Source organism: Hippocampus guttulatus, chromosome 18 (assembly GCF_054856545.1).
Source record: "Hippocampus guttulatus isolate MCC_2025c chromosome 18, RoL_Hgut_1.0, whole genome shotgun sequence".
In the NCBI taxonomy this organism is placed as follows: Eukaryota; Metazoa; Chordata; class Actinopteri; order Syngnathiformes; family Syngnathidae; genus Hippocampus; species Hippocampus guttulatus.
In genome coordinates, this window is record NC_141278.1 from 2,943,439 (window position 1) to 2,958,708 (window position 15,270).

The 15,270-nt window shown below is 52.3% G+C and overlaps 3 protein-coding genes across 9 annotated transcripts; 2 read left to right on the plus strand and 1 right to left on the minus strand.

The window, feature by feature from the left end:
* Nucleotides 1–138: 138 nt before the first annotated feature.
* chtopa (chromatin target of PRMT1a) lies at nucleotides 139–4,235 on the minus strand. The gene is made up of 6 exons (XM_086137213.1): nucleotides 4,087–4,235; nucleotides 3,306–3,395; nucleotides 2,175–2,325; nucleotides 1,135–1,306; nucleotides 891–1,037; nucleotides 139–807 (listed from the first exon to the last, which is right to left on the minus strand). The coding sequence occupies exons 1-6, from the start codon at nucleotides 4,098–4,100 to the stop codon at nucleotides 617–619; spliced, it is 765 nt and encodes a 254-aa protein (XP_085993339.1). The 5' UTR covers nucleotides 4,101–4,235; the 3' UTR covers nucleotides 139–616.
* A 121-nt stretch (nucleotides 4,236–4,356) lies between these two features.
* snapin (SNAP associated protein) lies at nucleotides 4,357–5,972 on the plus strand. The gene is made up of 4 exons (XM_086137222.1): nucleotides 4,357–4,556; nucleotides 4,719–4,765; nucleotides 4,910–5,028; nucleotides 5,457–5,972. Exons 1-4 carry the CDS (start codon nucleotides 4,357–4,359, stop codon nucleotides 5,562–5,564), a joined length of 474 nt encoding a protein of 157 aa, XP_085993348.1. The 3' UTR covers nucleotides 5,565–5,972.
* Nucleotides 5,973–6,377: 405 nt separating this feature from the next.
* smad10a (SMAD family member 10a) lies at nucleotides 6,378–14,926 on the plus strand. 7 transcript variants are annotated; one of them, XM_086137158.1, is made up of 13 exons: nucleotides 6,378–6,674; nucleotides 8,681–8,756; nucleotides 9,574–9,817; nucleotides 10,207–10,381; nucleotides 10,462–10,485; nucleotides 10,606–10,911; nucleotides 11,577–11,834; nucleotides 12,054–12,206; nucleotides 12,400–12,453; nucleotides 13,190–13,373; nucleotides 13,520–13,688; nucleotides 13,792–13,930; nucleotides 14,207–14,926. In XM_086137158.1, the coding sequence occupies exons 1-13, from the start codon at nucleotides 6,671–6,673 to the stop codon at nucleotides 14,416–14,418; spliced, it is 1,998 nt and encodes a 665-aa protein (XP_085993284.1). In that variant the 5' UTR covers nucleotides 6,378–6,670; the 3' UTR covers nucleotides 14,419–14,926. The 7 variants fall into 7 exon arrangements, with proteins under 7 accessions (XP_085993284.1, XP_085993286.1, XP_085993287.1 ...); XM_086137160.1 differs by having other exon boundaries at nucleotides 12,054–12,155; XM_086137161.1 differs by having other exon boundaries at nucleotides 10,699–10,911.
* The last annotated feature ends 344 nt before the right edge of the window (nucleotides 14,927–15,270 follow it).

Here is a 15,270-nt window from a genome sequence, read left to right on the forward strand (position 1 = left end):
GCCTTGTTTTCGCTACTTAGATTGACCAACTGTTAAGTTTGCAGTCTCTTGCAATTAAGCTGGAAATCATAGATGATGGCTGTCGGGTCGGGATGCTTAAAGGCAAAAAGGTCTCAAACACAGAAAACACACACGGCGTTGGCTGGGAAGGAGGGGAGGCTTTGTTTACACATTCTTTTGACATTATGAACCAGTGCCGAAATGCTTGAGAAGACCAAATTCTGGCTGCACAGAAACATAACATTTGCAATTGGCAGAAACAAAGTCAGAAGGCGACTCAAACATCATAACAAAGTGGGTGACAAGAGAATCTGAATAGGGTATGAAAGGACATGGTACAGTAAAAATAAAACAACCGAGCTCTTGCAGATTTCGAAAAGTCATTTCATACTGTGGTGGAGAATTCAAAAGGGCTTCATCAGCAACAATTATAGAAATGACTTGTGGATGAAAGCACATTCAGTGTGATGAATTTTCTGCTTGTCCAAAGCGCCCTGCTCTGGACTGTCGTTTCTCTCATCAAAACGATTCACCCCATTTTCTGAGAACGAGTAGACGCTATGCAGCACGTGCGAAAGGCGCTGTGCAGTTCTCGCAGTCCCTCGAGTCCCAAGTGTCACTCCATGCTCTCCGGGTTTGCCTGGGCCATGTAGGCATCCAGTTCCGCATCGAGGTGACCTTTGGTCTTTGACATGTAAGCGTCCAGCTGGTTGTCCAGTTGCTCGCGGGTCACTGACGGTCGGCCAACACCTCTGCCACGGCCACGTCTGCCGGCAAAACCGCCGCGCCCGCGGAGCCCGCCGCGCCCTGTCCACCAATGCGCACAAAGCAACGGTTGAGCGGACAGACAACATTTCAGAGAATTCACTCGGCGCGTGCGGCAAGCGCACCTCTGGACACTCCTCCACGGGGGGCTCCTCTACCCATAGGCCCGCCGCGGCCAGGAATTCCCGCCCGCTGGCGCCCACCTCTACGAAATGCCATACGGCCAGCGGAGCCGCGGCCTCGCACGGGGAACCCAGGAGCCATTCGTTTTCCTACGTTGTTAAAAAAAACAAAAAACGGCACTTGCATTCAGCGGTGGTTTGGTGGGGGAGACAAGATTTGAATGTACGTGACAAAGTGGTTAGGCACCTCTCAGCGAAAGAGCACCTCTCATCATTCCTCCTCTGCCCCTTCCGCGAAGTCCTCTGGTCATCCCGCGCAATCCTCCTCTGCCGCCGATGGCACCGCCGCGCATCCCCATGCCAACCGGGCGACCCAACCTGGCTTGGATGTTGCTCTTCCCCAGTCGTTGCTTCAGGCTCTGACAAATGATTCCAAACGGAGTTTCAACACTTTCAAACGGGAGGGACTCTTCCGTAGGACTGGCCCAAACCCCGCATTTGTGGTCTTGGCACATCGCGCGTGACCAATGACAGCAGGCTGTAGCTGGAACACTCGTGTTTGTTCGCCAACAGACTCACGACTTAGGTCAGTGGTCGCTATCGGCAGTAACCGCATTCGCCTCTCTCACTCTTGTCCTTCTTTCCCAGACTTTTGTGCGGCACACCTGGAGCTGGCAGAAACAACTGGCTTTTTAAGACAGACGGACGGACGGTCGGACAGACAGACAGACCTTGTCGGGTAATGAAAACAGTAAGTTGGGGCTCGTCGTTTGGCCCAAAACCCACCATACGTTTTCCATTCCCAGACCCGAGTTGAATGAGGAAATGTTGGGTTCTGACCGCTGAGGAAAAGCCAACATTTCGGCCTGCGCTTGCGCGCACGTGCCTTTGTGAGCCGCTTAAAAAGGGGCGTGGCCAGATTTGGATGAAACGTTGGAACACCTTTGGGAAGAATCAAGGCCCAGCGATATTTCTGCTCTGATTGGCATGCAATTGCACAGAGGAGATTCAGGACAACCTTTGAAAAAGTCAGCTTCAATTCAGATCAGACGGTCATACTCCCCAGCCCTTAATCGGGACGGTCTTTGAACTTCTCAACTTCAAGCATTTCCGCTCCATCGGTAGCTCAGAATTGTTCACCACCGTGTGGCCAGGAAGACCTTCCGCGTGACATTTGCTAGGCAATAGCACGTAGACTACTCGCTAAAAGACGATCCTGATGACAACCCCGTTTGTTTATGAACAGCCCATGCGATGAGAAAGTCCAACGAGGCGCGGGGGGCGTACCTGTTTGTGACTCAGAGCAGCTTGCACCGAGGGGCGATTCTCCATCTGCTGGGCCAGCCGGCGATTGCGTGAACTGGCCATATGCTGCTGTTGCATGGTGGCTCGAATGCTAACCGCTGTGGGCTGCTTGTTCTTCAGCATGTTAGTGAAGCTTTAGGAGGTGGGAGGGAGAAGAGGCAGTAAAAGACGAGGATAGGGGACACAGAGGAGGAGGAAGCAGGTTTCCACATCAAGTCATTTTTCAAGTCATGGATGCGGCCACGCTTGTTGGCGTGGCTCTTTAGTCATTTACGTTCCACTTGCTGGCACTCATTTCTCTCTCTCTCTCGGGAATAGCAACACTTTTTACTTTTCCAAACCGAGCACAAGCAGCACAGCAGAACAAGATGGAGAGAGCGAGAGAAATCGTTGACTTTAAGATCGGAAGAAAAGAAAAAAGACAAGAGAAAAGTGAGTACAATTGCCACTTACTGGCCTCAAGCTTACCGGCTCACGCCGCAGGAGCAGAGGCCACGGACTATGTTGGCAACTCGGCCTCTTACAGCAAGGACCGTGACAAGGATGGCACGCGGCAGAGTAGGCCGCCGCGTCACGTCCAGGCTAGGACCGAGTACCTGAACTTGTATGGAGAAAGAGTAACAGAGAAGAAAGACGAAAGGTGCTGAACTTCAGCTGGTTTGAGAGAGAACGAGAGAACCTTTTTTTCTTTTTCGGTGGGGTTGCAATATCTCCACTCCCCTCTATTGTGTATACTTCATGTATACTGTGGTGTGTTACATAACGGAGTGGGAGTGCCATGGAATTTTCAGGACAGCGGTCTGGTCCATCATGGGCCCAGTAAGTATTATTGCCTCATCTCCCTTTGTGCACTGCTCACACATAGCATTCGGGCTGGGCAACCAAACTCCTGTAGTGCCTCGCAGCGCTCTTATTCAGCTTATGCACCCAAAAATATTCACAAGTCCAACGAAGCCAAGTGAGCAGTGCACACGCAAGGATACTTCAAAACCGTATCCATTTTAGGCCGGGTCCCTGACAGTATCCTTCTTCAGAGAGCACAAGGACCTTCAAACCTCAAGGATGGCCCTTGATTCTGGTGTTAAACTGCCGACAGGGTGCATGACGTCTCACCGCTCGTTCAGGGACACTTTGGTGGTGCTCTTCAGGACCACTTTTTGAGAGGATGCGGCACTCATTCTGATTGATTTCTGTTGAAGGCTCCTGGAAATAAGAAACATAGTAACTACAAACAATGCTGACAATATATACTTTCACAGTTAATGACAAGACAGTAGCTTTTTCTCAGAGTACCGCAAACTGTGAGCACAAAACCGAGAACCCAACCGTATGTGTGTGTGAGATTGTGTGTATATATGCATATATATATACATATTTATATATATATATACATATATATGTATGTGTGTGTGTGTGTGTGCAGTCAATCAAGCACTTGATGCATCCCATATAATGTTCCAAGGTGAAATAAATGGGTTTCAACTGGTGAGGAGTAACCTCTGCCGCTTGGTGGGGAACGCGACCAATTGGATACTGAATGGTGGCCCACGGATAACCCTAAACAATAATAATACATCATTCACTCGTAGCTGAAAACCTGGTAAATGTGCGTGGATCGATGGTGGTGCTCCCAAAAGTCTCGTGAAAGAATCAACACCACCAGTTTTGGTCACTCAATCGTTTGCCCACTTTCTTACACGGCCCCCAAAACACATAGGCCTTGCTCGTCCGTCATTGATTTGATTTTAGAAAGCGAAACACTCATTCTCCACTGAGCAAAATAGAGTATGAGGTCATCTTCGACGACATTATTATGTAGCAAGCAAGCCGCCTAACTTCATTCAAACCGAACTCGTTTAAACAACGATGTAAAATGATTTAAACCTTGACTCACAATGAACGTTGCATCGGTCGAAAAGAGCCAGCTAGCTAAACTTAGCTTCAAGAGCTAGCTTGTTCCAACACCACCAGGCCGAGGGGTGTTGTTAATTGTCCCTTTTGGTTCAAGAAAGACACTTCACCACCAAAGTAAGCTCCGCGGGAAAAAAAGTGAACGACGACTACTAATGGTCTCCCGAACCACTTTGGAACGACAAGACAAACGTTAAGAAACGACTCTAACGAAACGACTTCTTAAAATGGTGCTGCCCATGTAGCCGACGAGATGGCTGGAAGAAAATGGAGACGCTCGCTCTCTGACGTCACAACGCACAGTTTCCGGCGCCGCTCTGTGCGGTCCTCCAAGAAAATGGCTTCCGGGCTCGTCGTTGACAACTCCTCCGCTAAAGATGTCATTGCGGAGGGCATGCTCGATCTTTTGAAACCAGCCATCCAACAATTGGACCTGCACGTTCACTCTGTCAGGTAATACATGCGCATCATAATCAGCATTTGGAATCGACTGTTTTCATCGTCACCTAGCATCACATCGCTGATAGCTTCGGTCTCGTCACTCACGGGTGGCTCTCCGGGAAAGTTCAACGTTTGACCTTATGAAATTGTTCTCCATTTGTATGTCATCTACAGAGAGAGCCAAGTCGAACTTAGGGAGCACATAGACAACCTTGCCTCAGGTAAATTGATTTCTTTTGGGCAGGCTGAATGACACGCCCGCGATTCCCACAGACACACGAGCAACACCTCAGCACGTCTGCGAGGAGCGTAATTCCCTATATTTGACTTCGGACGGTTGTTGGTTGTCTTTCCTTTCTGTACAGAATTATGCAGGATAAACGAACATCAAAAGGTGGCTCTTGATCTGGACCCATATGTAAAGAAACTTCTTAATGCTAGACGAAGAGTCGTGCTCGTAAACAACATCCTGCAGAATGCTCAGGTTAGTGTTGTGTGTCTCTTAACGCAGACATATTTGGCAAGATTTACTCTTTATTGCTCGTGTGCAAATAGTTCACCAAGTGAGGTCAAGTCAATCTTCGGCCAACTGCCAATTTATGAAAATGGGTCTTCCTTCTGAATTCCTGCTCCACTGTTGTCATTGCCCTCAAACCAAGTGTACCCCACTATGATTTGGCAGTTAGGCTGGGCAAGATTTCATCACTTTCAAGCAGCTGACACTAGCCGAATCACTACATCAGTGCCAAATGTAAGCGGAGCTGCAGAGAGTTTATTATATATATAAAATATATATATATTAGATGCAGGATGAAGCGCCACCTAACTGTGTTAACTTCTGATCAGCGGTCGAGAAAAGATGTTGTTTAAAAAACAAACAAACACACAAGCATGGTGTTGTTCTGTCTTCAGGAGCGTCTAAGAAGACTGAACCATAATGTAGCCAAAGAGACAGCGCGAAGAAAGACCATGTTGGAGGCCTCAGGAGTGTTGGCCTCTCGCCCTCCCAGTAAACCCTGACATTCCATGATCTCTGCACAACAAAAAGCGGTTGGGCCAATCTACAGGGGTACTTTTGACCTTGAGGAAGGCAACTCTTCCATTGACATGAATCGTGGCCTCCGGTCGTAGGTTGTTGTCGCGCATGGCATTGTCTGATTCATTTGTTCTCCTGAGGCAACTTTTCCACTCGTCCTAACCCCTTGTCCAGAATGATGTCTGCCTTCTTTGACAGTGCCAGAGTATTTGCGCCCCCGCCCCATGCACACCACACTAGTGGTTTTGAAATAAAACGCTTGCCTTTAGTTCGCTTAGTAGTCAACGTGGGACTGTCGTGATAGTACGTCGTACAATAAAAAAAGGATACTTTTCTCTTGAAATGTTATTTACTTTTTTCTGTTTTTAATAAATGCGTTTTTTTTGTCTTGACTTTCTAATATGTAATTTATTTATTTCACTAATGAAGGGTTCGTTGAATGTGCATATTAACTGGTTGGGTTCGGTACCTCGTTAAGAACCGCTGTGCAAGAGGGAAACGTTGGCAAATCAAGTTTTACGCATGTCCAACTGTGGAGATGTGGTCCAATTTGGGCTACAGTTGTAATTCGCGCCCATGCAAGTGTGTGTTGAGGGAGTCTGGGGGGGGGGCTATTCTCAGCGGCGCCACTTTAAAGAAAACAGTCTCACGGGTTTGTCAATCTCGACAAACCAGACGGACCCTGGCTGGCAGCGTCGCGGTGAGACCCGCTCTTCGATTGGCCGAGAGCGGCGGCGTGGATGAGAGCCGACCCACCATTGGCTGTAGCTCGTCGCGACACCGACGCGCACGACGTCTCCCCTCTATTGTTATTGCGCGGTGCGCGCGAGGAACGGGCAGGATGCGCGAGGAGACGGCGAGGCTGATAAGACGATAGCGCCGACGTGAGACACTCGAGCGAGCGCGGCGTCGCACACGAGACCTTGAAAGCAACCGAGGTGCAATTCATGCTCGCTGCGCTAGACGGTACCCCGAGCCAGCTCGCGGAGAGCCGAGTCAACGTTCCGACGAGCCGGTCGACGCCACTGGAAGCAAATTGTCGGGCAGCCCGGCGCTCTTTCTGTTCCAGTTCTTCGCCTCTCTCCGTCCGATGTGTAAGTATTCTCCATTCGGCGCGAACGCTCGCTCCAACAGCTGTCGCCGACATTTCAAGCGGACCATCGTCTCCTCGATTTGGAAGTGGAAGTTGGTCAGAAGAGCTCGAGCGATGGTCGTCTTGATCACGAACAAACGCCGCGCCGCTGCCTCAATCGTTCCTACCGAGTGATGTTGTGCTCCCGACATTTCATCTGTTTCAACTTTGCGCATGTGTGGCCCGCGCTGAACACTACTTGGTGTAACTGGACGTTGTGTTCATGGTGGAGGCCGACGCACGCGTCCGTTTGAGCAAAGACTTGACAGTCGGTGTGCCTCGATATTTCCGTGATGATTGATTGGCGCATTCGTTTGGACAACCGTGTCCTCCGGCCGTCGAGTTTGGGGCCTGCAGGATGAACATACACAACAGCGCATTTCAGAGACGCACTGGGGGCGGGGGGGAGGGGTGGGGGTGACGATCAACAAATACCCGTGACTGTCTGCAGAGAAGGTAACAGAGCTCCAGACATGACATGAGAAAAAATGAGATGCCACCTTATTAGATACATTCTGACCACAATATCCGACCGAACAGAAGTAACCTGCGCGCGCGCGCGCGCACACACACACACACACACACACACACACACACACACACACACACACACACACACACACACACACACACACACACACACACACACACACACACACACACACACACACACTACCATGAGCAACTTGGACGTCTGGGTAAGCAAATGGAGAGCCCCTCGGCTCCAAACTACAATTCTCAATGTCCTTCAACTTTTTTTTCTTTCCGTCATGAGCCGGCAATGTCATGTTTTTCGGTATGCGCTTGTATCGTAGCTCACCCCCCCCCCCCCAAAAAAAAAGCCCGGCCAACGTCTTAAGCCAGAGCCTTTACTTCTGCCTTATTACCATCGCTAGAGAAGGTGCGCTTGTTTTGACTACACACCCGTCCAGTACTGCGCCACAATTGGAAGCCACAAGTTCCGATTTTGTGGCCACGTTTCAAGTACAATATTTAGGGGCCATCAATTAGTATTTAACGCACACCTTATAATGTGGGCAGAGGTGATTTTTTTTTATCTCTCTGTCATGTGTGGGGCGCCGATACAGCTGTGCTTTACTTGTATATTGACGTTAAAGGTCGTTGTCAGTAATACAAAACACAATAGTCACTTCCACGTTACATGTGGTAGCACGTTATAAGCATTGACGCCGATATGACTTGTAAAATGAAATGTAAAAGTTCCTCATTTGGTGGAGGAGAAAGCGGGACTCTCAATATTACGGAAGTTGGGTGGAAGTGAGTTCCAGAGTTTGGGGGCAGAGCGGGTGAAAGCTCTGCACCCCATCGTGCTGAGACGTGCCGAGGGTACACGGGCGTGGAGGGAGGATGAGGACCCGAGGGAACGCAAATTTGAAGAAGATCAAACCTCGCGTGGTGGGATGCCTCCGAGTGGCGCGAGGGGGAACGCCGGGGCTCTTGGGCCCCAGTTGCGGCTAAATGCCCACCAGCCGGCGGGGGAGGAGGTGGGGCCTCACCGGAAGGTGAGGCGCCCAGGGCTCACCCCGCTGGAACGGAGGGAAGTGGGAGTAGCCGCCCCACAACCCTCCTTAAACAAAAATCAGGCGAGGGCCCTTCTGGGGCCCGCACTGAGTGTGAACCTCGCGGGGCACCAGCGAGAGTCGTACCGGGTGTGGGACCCGGGAGGGGGGGCAAGTCCCTGACGGGGGCCGATTGCCCAGGAAGGAAGGAAGAAGATCAGACAGACTATAAGGAGACTCTTTTGGAATTCATTGACAAGCGTGTGATTTAGATGGTTTCAGAACTTTTTTTCTCCTGATAAAGGGTGTTAGCTCATCTGCCAAAGAAATGGCGATTTATTCAGGTTGTCGTGAAATGAACGAGCAGCTAAAGAATCTTTCTCTCGATCTGGGAGACCAACAGCATTTGCGTCTTTTCATGATGCCTCTCCATCCACTTTCTGCACAGGGGCTGATTCAGAAGCGGGCCATCATGATCCCTGTGAACCTTCTGGTCACTCATTGGCTGAGCAACTCAATCCAAGGTGAGCAAGGCCACACCCGCTCTTTGTGCCATTTGAATTCAGTCGGGTGTTTCGACTTTCAAGTGGAATGCGGCCGAAGCCGTATCGTTCGTAATTCAACATTTTCAAATGACCGAGGGCATGGCGGCGGACCGCTGTCAATCAAACATCAAAGCGAAGACGGTTTTCTTCTGCGTTTGCTGCCTCGTGGTTTTGATTGAGCCCAGACCTTTGCAACCCGAGCGCAGCGCCACGCAACAATGAAAGGGCACGTGGCCTTGAAGAATCCCGCATCCGCTAACCCAAGTATTCACAGAGATAAAGGAGAAAGAAGGCTCGGCGTTTCTTGGGACGCTTTCATGCGAAGGGAGTCGCTCGCCCCGGCGATTGGTGACGTTTTTGTTTGAGGGGAATTACACCGCGCCGTTGGGCTGCCTTCTTTTTTGGCCGGCGCGGGAAAAGGCTTTCCGTTGCCCAGCGTGCTCGGAGCTGTCGTGAATGTGCAGTTGGCCGATCGCATGTTTGGGGTCCTTCCTATCACTGTTTGGGTTTGTCGGTGCCGGGCACCGTGACAGCTGCCGCGCGCAACTTGGCCCCCGAATGACATTGAGCACACCACCGATCTCATTGTTTGCCATCTAAAGGGCTGACTTGAGGCCGAAACTCGGGAGGGGGGGGAGGGATTTGTTTGAATGACGGTCAAGAGCGAGCATCTCGCCGGAACGTATGGCCCAGCACGCCGACACCGCGCAATGTGTGGGCAAAGGTCTGGTTTCTTGTCGTTCTCGGGCTTCCTACCCCCCCCCCCCCTAAGCCGTTCCTTTTGTGTCGTTGGCAGCAGCGTTATGTCCGCGAACCCTCCGAGTAGCAATGACGCCTGCCTCAGCATCGTCCACAGCCTCATGTGCCATCGGCAGGGCGGGGAGAACGAGGGCTTTGCCAAGCGGGCCATCGAGAGCCTGGTCAAGAAGCTGAAGGAGAAGAAGGACGAGTTGGACGCGCTCATCACCGCCATTACCACCAACGGCGTCCATCCCAGCAAGTGTGTCACCATTCAGAGGACGCTCGACGGGCGGCTACAGGTCAGGCAACCTGATGTCAACCCTTGAGCCGGTTTCCCGGACCAAATTGGGTCCTCGTGTTTGATGATGGAGCCTTTTGGATTTTTCGGCTACTTTCTAAGACCGAGTACAGTCGAACCCGGTTTCAACCTCCCCCGGCACCCACCAACGACGTTTCCACCCCTGTAACGTTCCCGCCTCAAAGTGTTGCGTCCTTCCTTTTCCATTGGCCCATTTTGCTGACAACGAACAACCTTTAAATACGCCAACTTTGTGACATGCACCCGATTCTCCCTGCCAAACTGTGAAAGAGGCCTTTGTGGCGACGAACCGTGGGAAGCTAACGGCCGCCGCGACCTCGCTTCTGAACGAAATGTACAGCGCAGTGTTCATTTTGCGTTGCTTCTCAGGTGGCCGGGAGGAAAGGTTTCCCTCACGTGATTTACGCCCGGCTGTGGCGCTGGCCTGACCTCCACAAGAACGAACTCAAGCACGTCAAGTTCTGCCAGTACGCCTTTGATCTGAAGTACGACAACGTGTGCGTCAACCCCTACCATTACGAGAGGGTGGTTTCTCCGGGCATCGGTAGGTGCAAAATATCTGGCCGCCAAATGAGTCGCCGCCGCTCTCGTTTTGACCTCCGCTTTTTCTGCCCCCTTTCGCAGTTGGTCTCAGTCTTCACAATGCAGGTACGTCGCAGCCTACGCAGAGACCTTCTCATCTACCGTAGGCGATCGATCGATTGATCGATCGGGCTTGTATCCAACTTTGAGTGGCAAAATAGCAGCCGCGCTCATCTGTGTCTGAAGAGAAAAACGTCACGGCATCCGTCATCTGGGAGGAGTTTGGCCAACGGATCAAAGCCCCCCCAGGCTCGGCTGACCTTCTGTTCCATCCTACAGTGCCACCCGGTGGTCTGATCAAAGAAGAGTACATCCACGACTGTATCCAAATGGATCTCCCGCCCGGCATGCCCCTATCTGAGCACCGGGCCGCGCTCAAGCTGCCTCCTGCCGAGCACTACGGCCAAGCGCTGGCTCCTCCGCAACTGTCGTCTGAGCCCTGCGGACCCCCACCCGTCACCAGATACACACAGCTGCCTGTCTCACCCAAAGGTGAGCGGATATATACGGTATCGATCCGTTTTTTTTTTTGTTTTTTTTTGTCAACATCTCAAGCTCTGGTGGTAAAAATGGGTTTTGGATCAATAGTGCTTAGGAGGTCGACCTCGCACCGATAACTTTTTGGGCTCAGGCTTCCGGAGTGGCGTTGCCATGGGTTTCCCTCTGCGTTGCCATGGGTTTCCCTCCCCGCCGATATTCCGGCTTCTTCCTACGTTCCAAAAACATGCGCGCTAGCTACCGCTGAACGGCGTTGGCCATTTTGGAAAATAATTCCGTTCTCCGAAATTGATGAGGAACTCATTTTTTCGACATTGGGCTCGACGCGGCGTCAATCCGGGCTGTCCTCTCTTCCATCGTCGACTTGCTCTTACGTTTGTTCGAGGCATCACGTGATTGGCGTCTACATTGTGATCCTCGATCGGGTCGCCGGGAAAAGCACGTGAGGGCAACTCAGGCCGTCGTCGATGAGAACAAAATCATGACCAATGTGTGGGCAAACAATTGTTGCAGCACCGGTGGAAAAACGAGCAAAAAGCTGACGGCGGTCACCGTCGCCCCCCCCCCCCCCCCCCCTATCAAAGAGCCGCACTTTGGGTTCCAGTCTTGAGCGCTTGTCCCGGTGGTGATTGAGCGCGGTTGCGCACTCTCCTCCGCAGTGTCCGACTGCGGCTCCAGGCTGGCGCCGCAGGGCGGCCGCCTCGATGGCTGCCCTCAGACCGCTTCTCCGCAGGTCCGACTTGGGACTTCCCCGCCTCCGAATCATTCCGCGTCTCAGCAACAAGGTCCCCAGCCACCTCCGCACCCCCAACAATCCCCTCGACCTCCTCCTCCTCCTCAATCCCACGGGCAGAATGGATACGGCAGCAGCGGCACCAGCAGCAGCAAACATTCTCCGAGTCAGGCGGCCTTCCACAGTGAGTGTCTTGATGGCACGCGCGCCAGACACCTCGTGACTTCAAACCTACACTCCAGTGTTTCTCTCCCCTTCCATCACGTGTGTGTGTGTGTGTCTATATATTTCAATCTAGATCTAGATGTAGACAGACAAAACGATTCTTTGTGGAAATTGTCGGGTTTGTGAATCGCCGAGTGCTCAATACCAACGTTGGCCTTTGTGCTTTGCTGCGATGCAGCGGTGTGGACGGGCGGCAGCGCGGCCTCCTACGCGCCGATGGGAGCCCTGCAAAACGGGCGCGGTCAGCAGCCAACGCCCCTTCATCATCCGAACCCACATTGTGAGATGTTCCCATTTTCTCAACCGCTTCTCCTCAGCGAAGGTCACCCGCGTGAGTCTGTTTTAGCCGCGGGCGAGGGAACCGGCGTGGTCTGTTGTGCTATTGCAAAAAAAAACAAAAAACGACATGCGCCGATTCCTTCAGCGCCGCCGCAAAACATCACACAGAGTACCTCGCAAACTGTGCTCATTGATCATGTTTTCTCGCTTGGAATGTTTTGTGCTTTTGTTTTTTTTCTTTCCAGGGTCTCCGCATCATGGCTCAACCTCTTTCCCTCCTTCTGTATCAAATCATCCAGGTCAGAGACAAGTACAGTAGCATTGTTGTTTTCAAGGGCCCCCGAACACGCAAAAGCACTTTTGGCTCGCGTAAAATGCTGCTCGCTCACCAAATTGGTCTTTTCCTTTGTCCGCTCATCTCTGAGCATCTTCCTGCGCTTATCTCAGCGCTCCCTCCACCCAAATCAAGAATAGGATTGGGTCCTCAGTGTTCGACCTGGAAGATGAAACCTTAAAATTGGCAAAAGCCCCACGATCGAACCGGACGGGGAGGCCGGAGCCGCGAGTCAATCAAAGCGCCGGCGAAATGCTAACGTCACATTAGCATGACTGCGCTAACATTAGCTTGGCTGCCACGCGCCAACCGTCAGACGTATTTTCTCGAAGGAAAGGAACGAAAAATTAAAAACAAGTAAAACTACTGCTCACACACGTTAGCAGATGCGTGGATGGCACCGGTGCCGAATAAAGAGTGACACTTGACTCCGGATTGAGGACGTAAGGCTTCACAAGATGTCTTTGGATTGCGCCGCAGGTCATAGCAAAGTGGATTTGCCTAGCGTTGACTTTGGAACGCTCAGAGGAGCGTGACAAAGGCCCATTCGCCCCTTTGTTGTGATTCCGTTGTTGTCTTGTTTGTTGTCTGAGTGGTTTTTGCTCGGCGCAGCCCGCGGCGGTGGTTGTCAAGTGCTGTGGAAATGCAGCGGATTTGGATTTAATTCACCGCGTCTTCGGTCGGTGTTGTGGTTTGGGCAGGACCCGAGTTCTGGTGCTCGATCTCCTATTTTGAAATGGACGTTCAGGTGGGCGAGATGTTCAAGGTGCCCTCCAGCTGCCCTGTCGTGACGGTGGACGGTTACGTCGACCCGTCGGGGGGTGACCGCTTCTGTCTCGGCCAGCTGAGTAACGTCCATCGCACGGATGCCAGCGAGAGAGCCCGGTAGGTGCCCGGCATTTCCCCGCACCGCTTGCGTGATTCCATGGTTGCTTCTCACGGGACTTGAGATGAATGGCGTGCGGACCCCCAACTTTTGTCGGGTCCCCCCCCCCCCCCCCCCCATTTGGCTTCCTTCCTGTTTGTTCCAGGTTACACATCGGCAAAGGGGTGCAGCTGGAGTGTCGCGGCGAAGGCGACGTGTGGATGCGCTGTCTGAGCGATCACGCCGTGTTTGTCCAGAGCTACTACCTTGACAGGGAGGCGGGTCGAGCCCCGGGCGACGCCGTGCACAAGATTTACCCCGGAGCCCACATCAAGGTCTGAACGGAGCCATCAAACATGCAAAGCTGTCAAACTAAGGAGAAAAAAAAGACCGCATCGTTGAAATGTCATCATGTAAAGTTGTGTGTGTGTGTTTTAGGTGTTTGACCTCCGACAGTGCCACAGACAAATGCAGCAGCAGGCGGCGACCGCTCAGGCCGCCGCTGCCGCGCAAGCAGCGGCGGTGGCGGGAAATATCCCCGGAGCGGGAAGCGTGGGCGGCATCGCACCCGCAATCGGTGAGTCGCGTCGCACCTCGCGGGCCCAGAACACAGTATGCACTCGGCTATGGTTTTCCCCGTGGACTTTGGAAGGACGCGTTTGCCGCTCGTTCCAAGTGAAGGCGAGACTCTTCGGGCCTGTCAATTCTCTTTTGATTGCACTAATCCAAAAGGTGTCGTTGCTGAGCTGAGAATCACCGGATGAATTTGTTTCAAAGCTGCGTCCTCTTTGCCCAGAACCAAACTGCATTTGTGGATATTACTGGAAGGATTGCGCGTTTTCCCCACTCGCAGGTCTGTCCGCGGCAGCGGGCATCGGAGTGGATGACCTGCGGCGGCTCTGCATCCTGCGTCTCAGCTTCGTCAAGGGCTGGGGGCCCGACTATCCCAGGCAGAGCATCAAGCACACGCCGTGCTGGGTGGAGGTCCACCTTCACCGCGCCTTGCAGCTTCTGGATGAGGTGTTGCACACCATGCCGCTAGCCGATCCGGGGCCCGCCAACTGAGAATCCCGATGCCGAGACGTCGCGCGGGTTGGACCGCCAAGTAGCTCCTTTCAGAGAAAGGAATTCCAATGGCAAATATCACCTCGAGAAAAGGATGTCTGGAGCCTCGCGTACGGACAGCCGAAGTCAAGTGTCGACGTGGACGGGGCGAGCGAGTGCGTTTGGTCCAGCCCTGCACTTGCAGTGTGCTTGTCAGCCAAACTCCGGCTCGATGGTCCTCCGAGTGCACCCTGCGCACGTATCTGTGTAGATCTTCATTCCCAAAGACTAAAAAAGCCAAAAAGGTTTAGCTTTAAAGTGCTGTTGTCGGTCGTCGTAATGAACCAGTGCTACCCTGTATTTAACCAAATGTTTGGTGGGACTCACCAAAGCTGCAATACCTCATGAAGACGGTCGTATTTTTTGGAACGATGAGAGTCAAGCCACCCAAATCAAAACGGGAACCCGTTTTGATTTGACTCTCATCGTTCCCATCGATGACTGCTAATAAAGAGAGACATTGCTCTTGTCTTGGTTCAGGTCACTGAGAACCGCAAGGGTGGGGCCCCTCCCACCCCACTGTGATTGGAAATACAATTACTGTACACTTGAATCCTCCCGCGCATCTCTGCCAAAAGGTTTTGCTCCCAGCTCGCCCTGGCACGTGCGTGGCGGCAAGGCACCGACATCGCGAGCCTGACTTGTTTGGGATGGAGGACTGGATTGGCAAAATCACCAAGCACCAAGTAGCCGCGGATCTGCCGACTCACATGAAGAAGAAAATCGAACGTACCTTGTTTCAAATTTGAAAATTCGAAGCAACGCGACATCGTTGGAAGTGGACCGCGCGGACAAAGTTTATTTTGGGCTCGG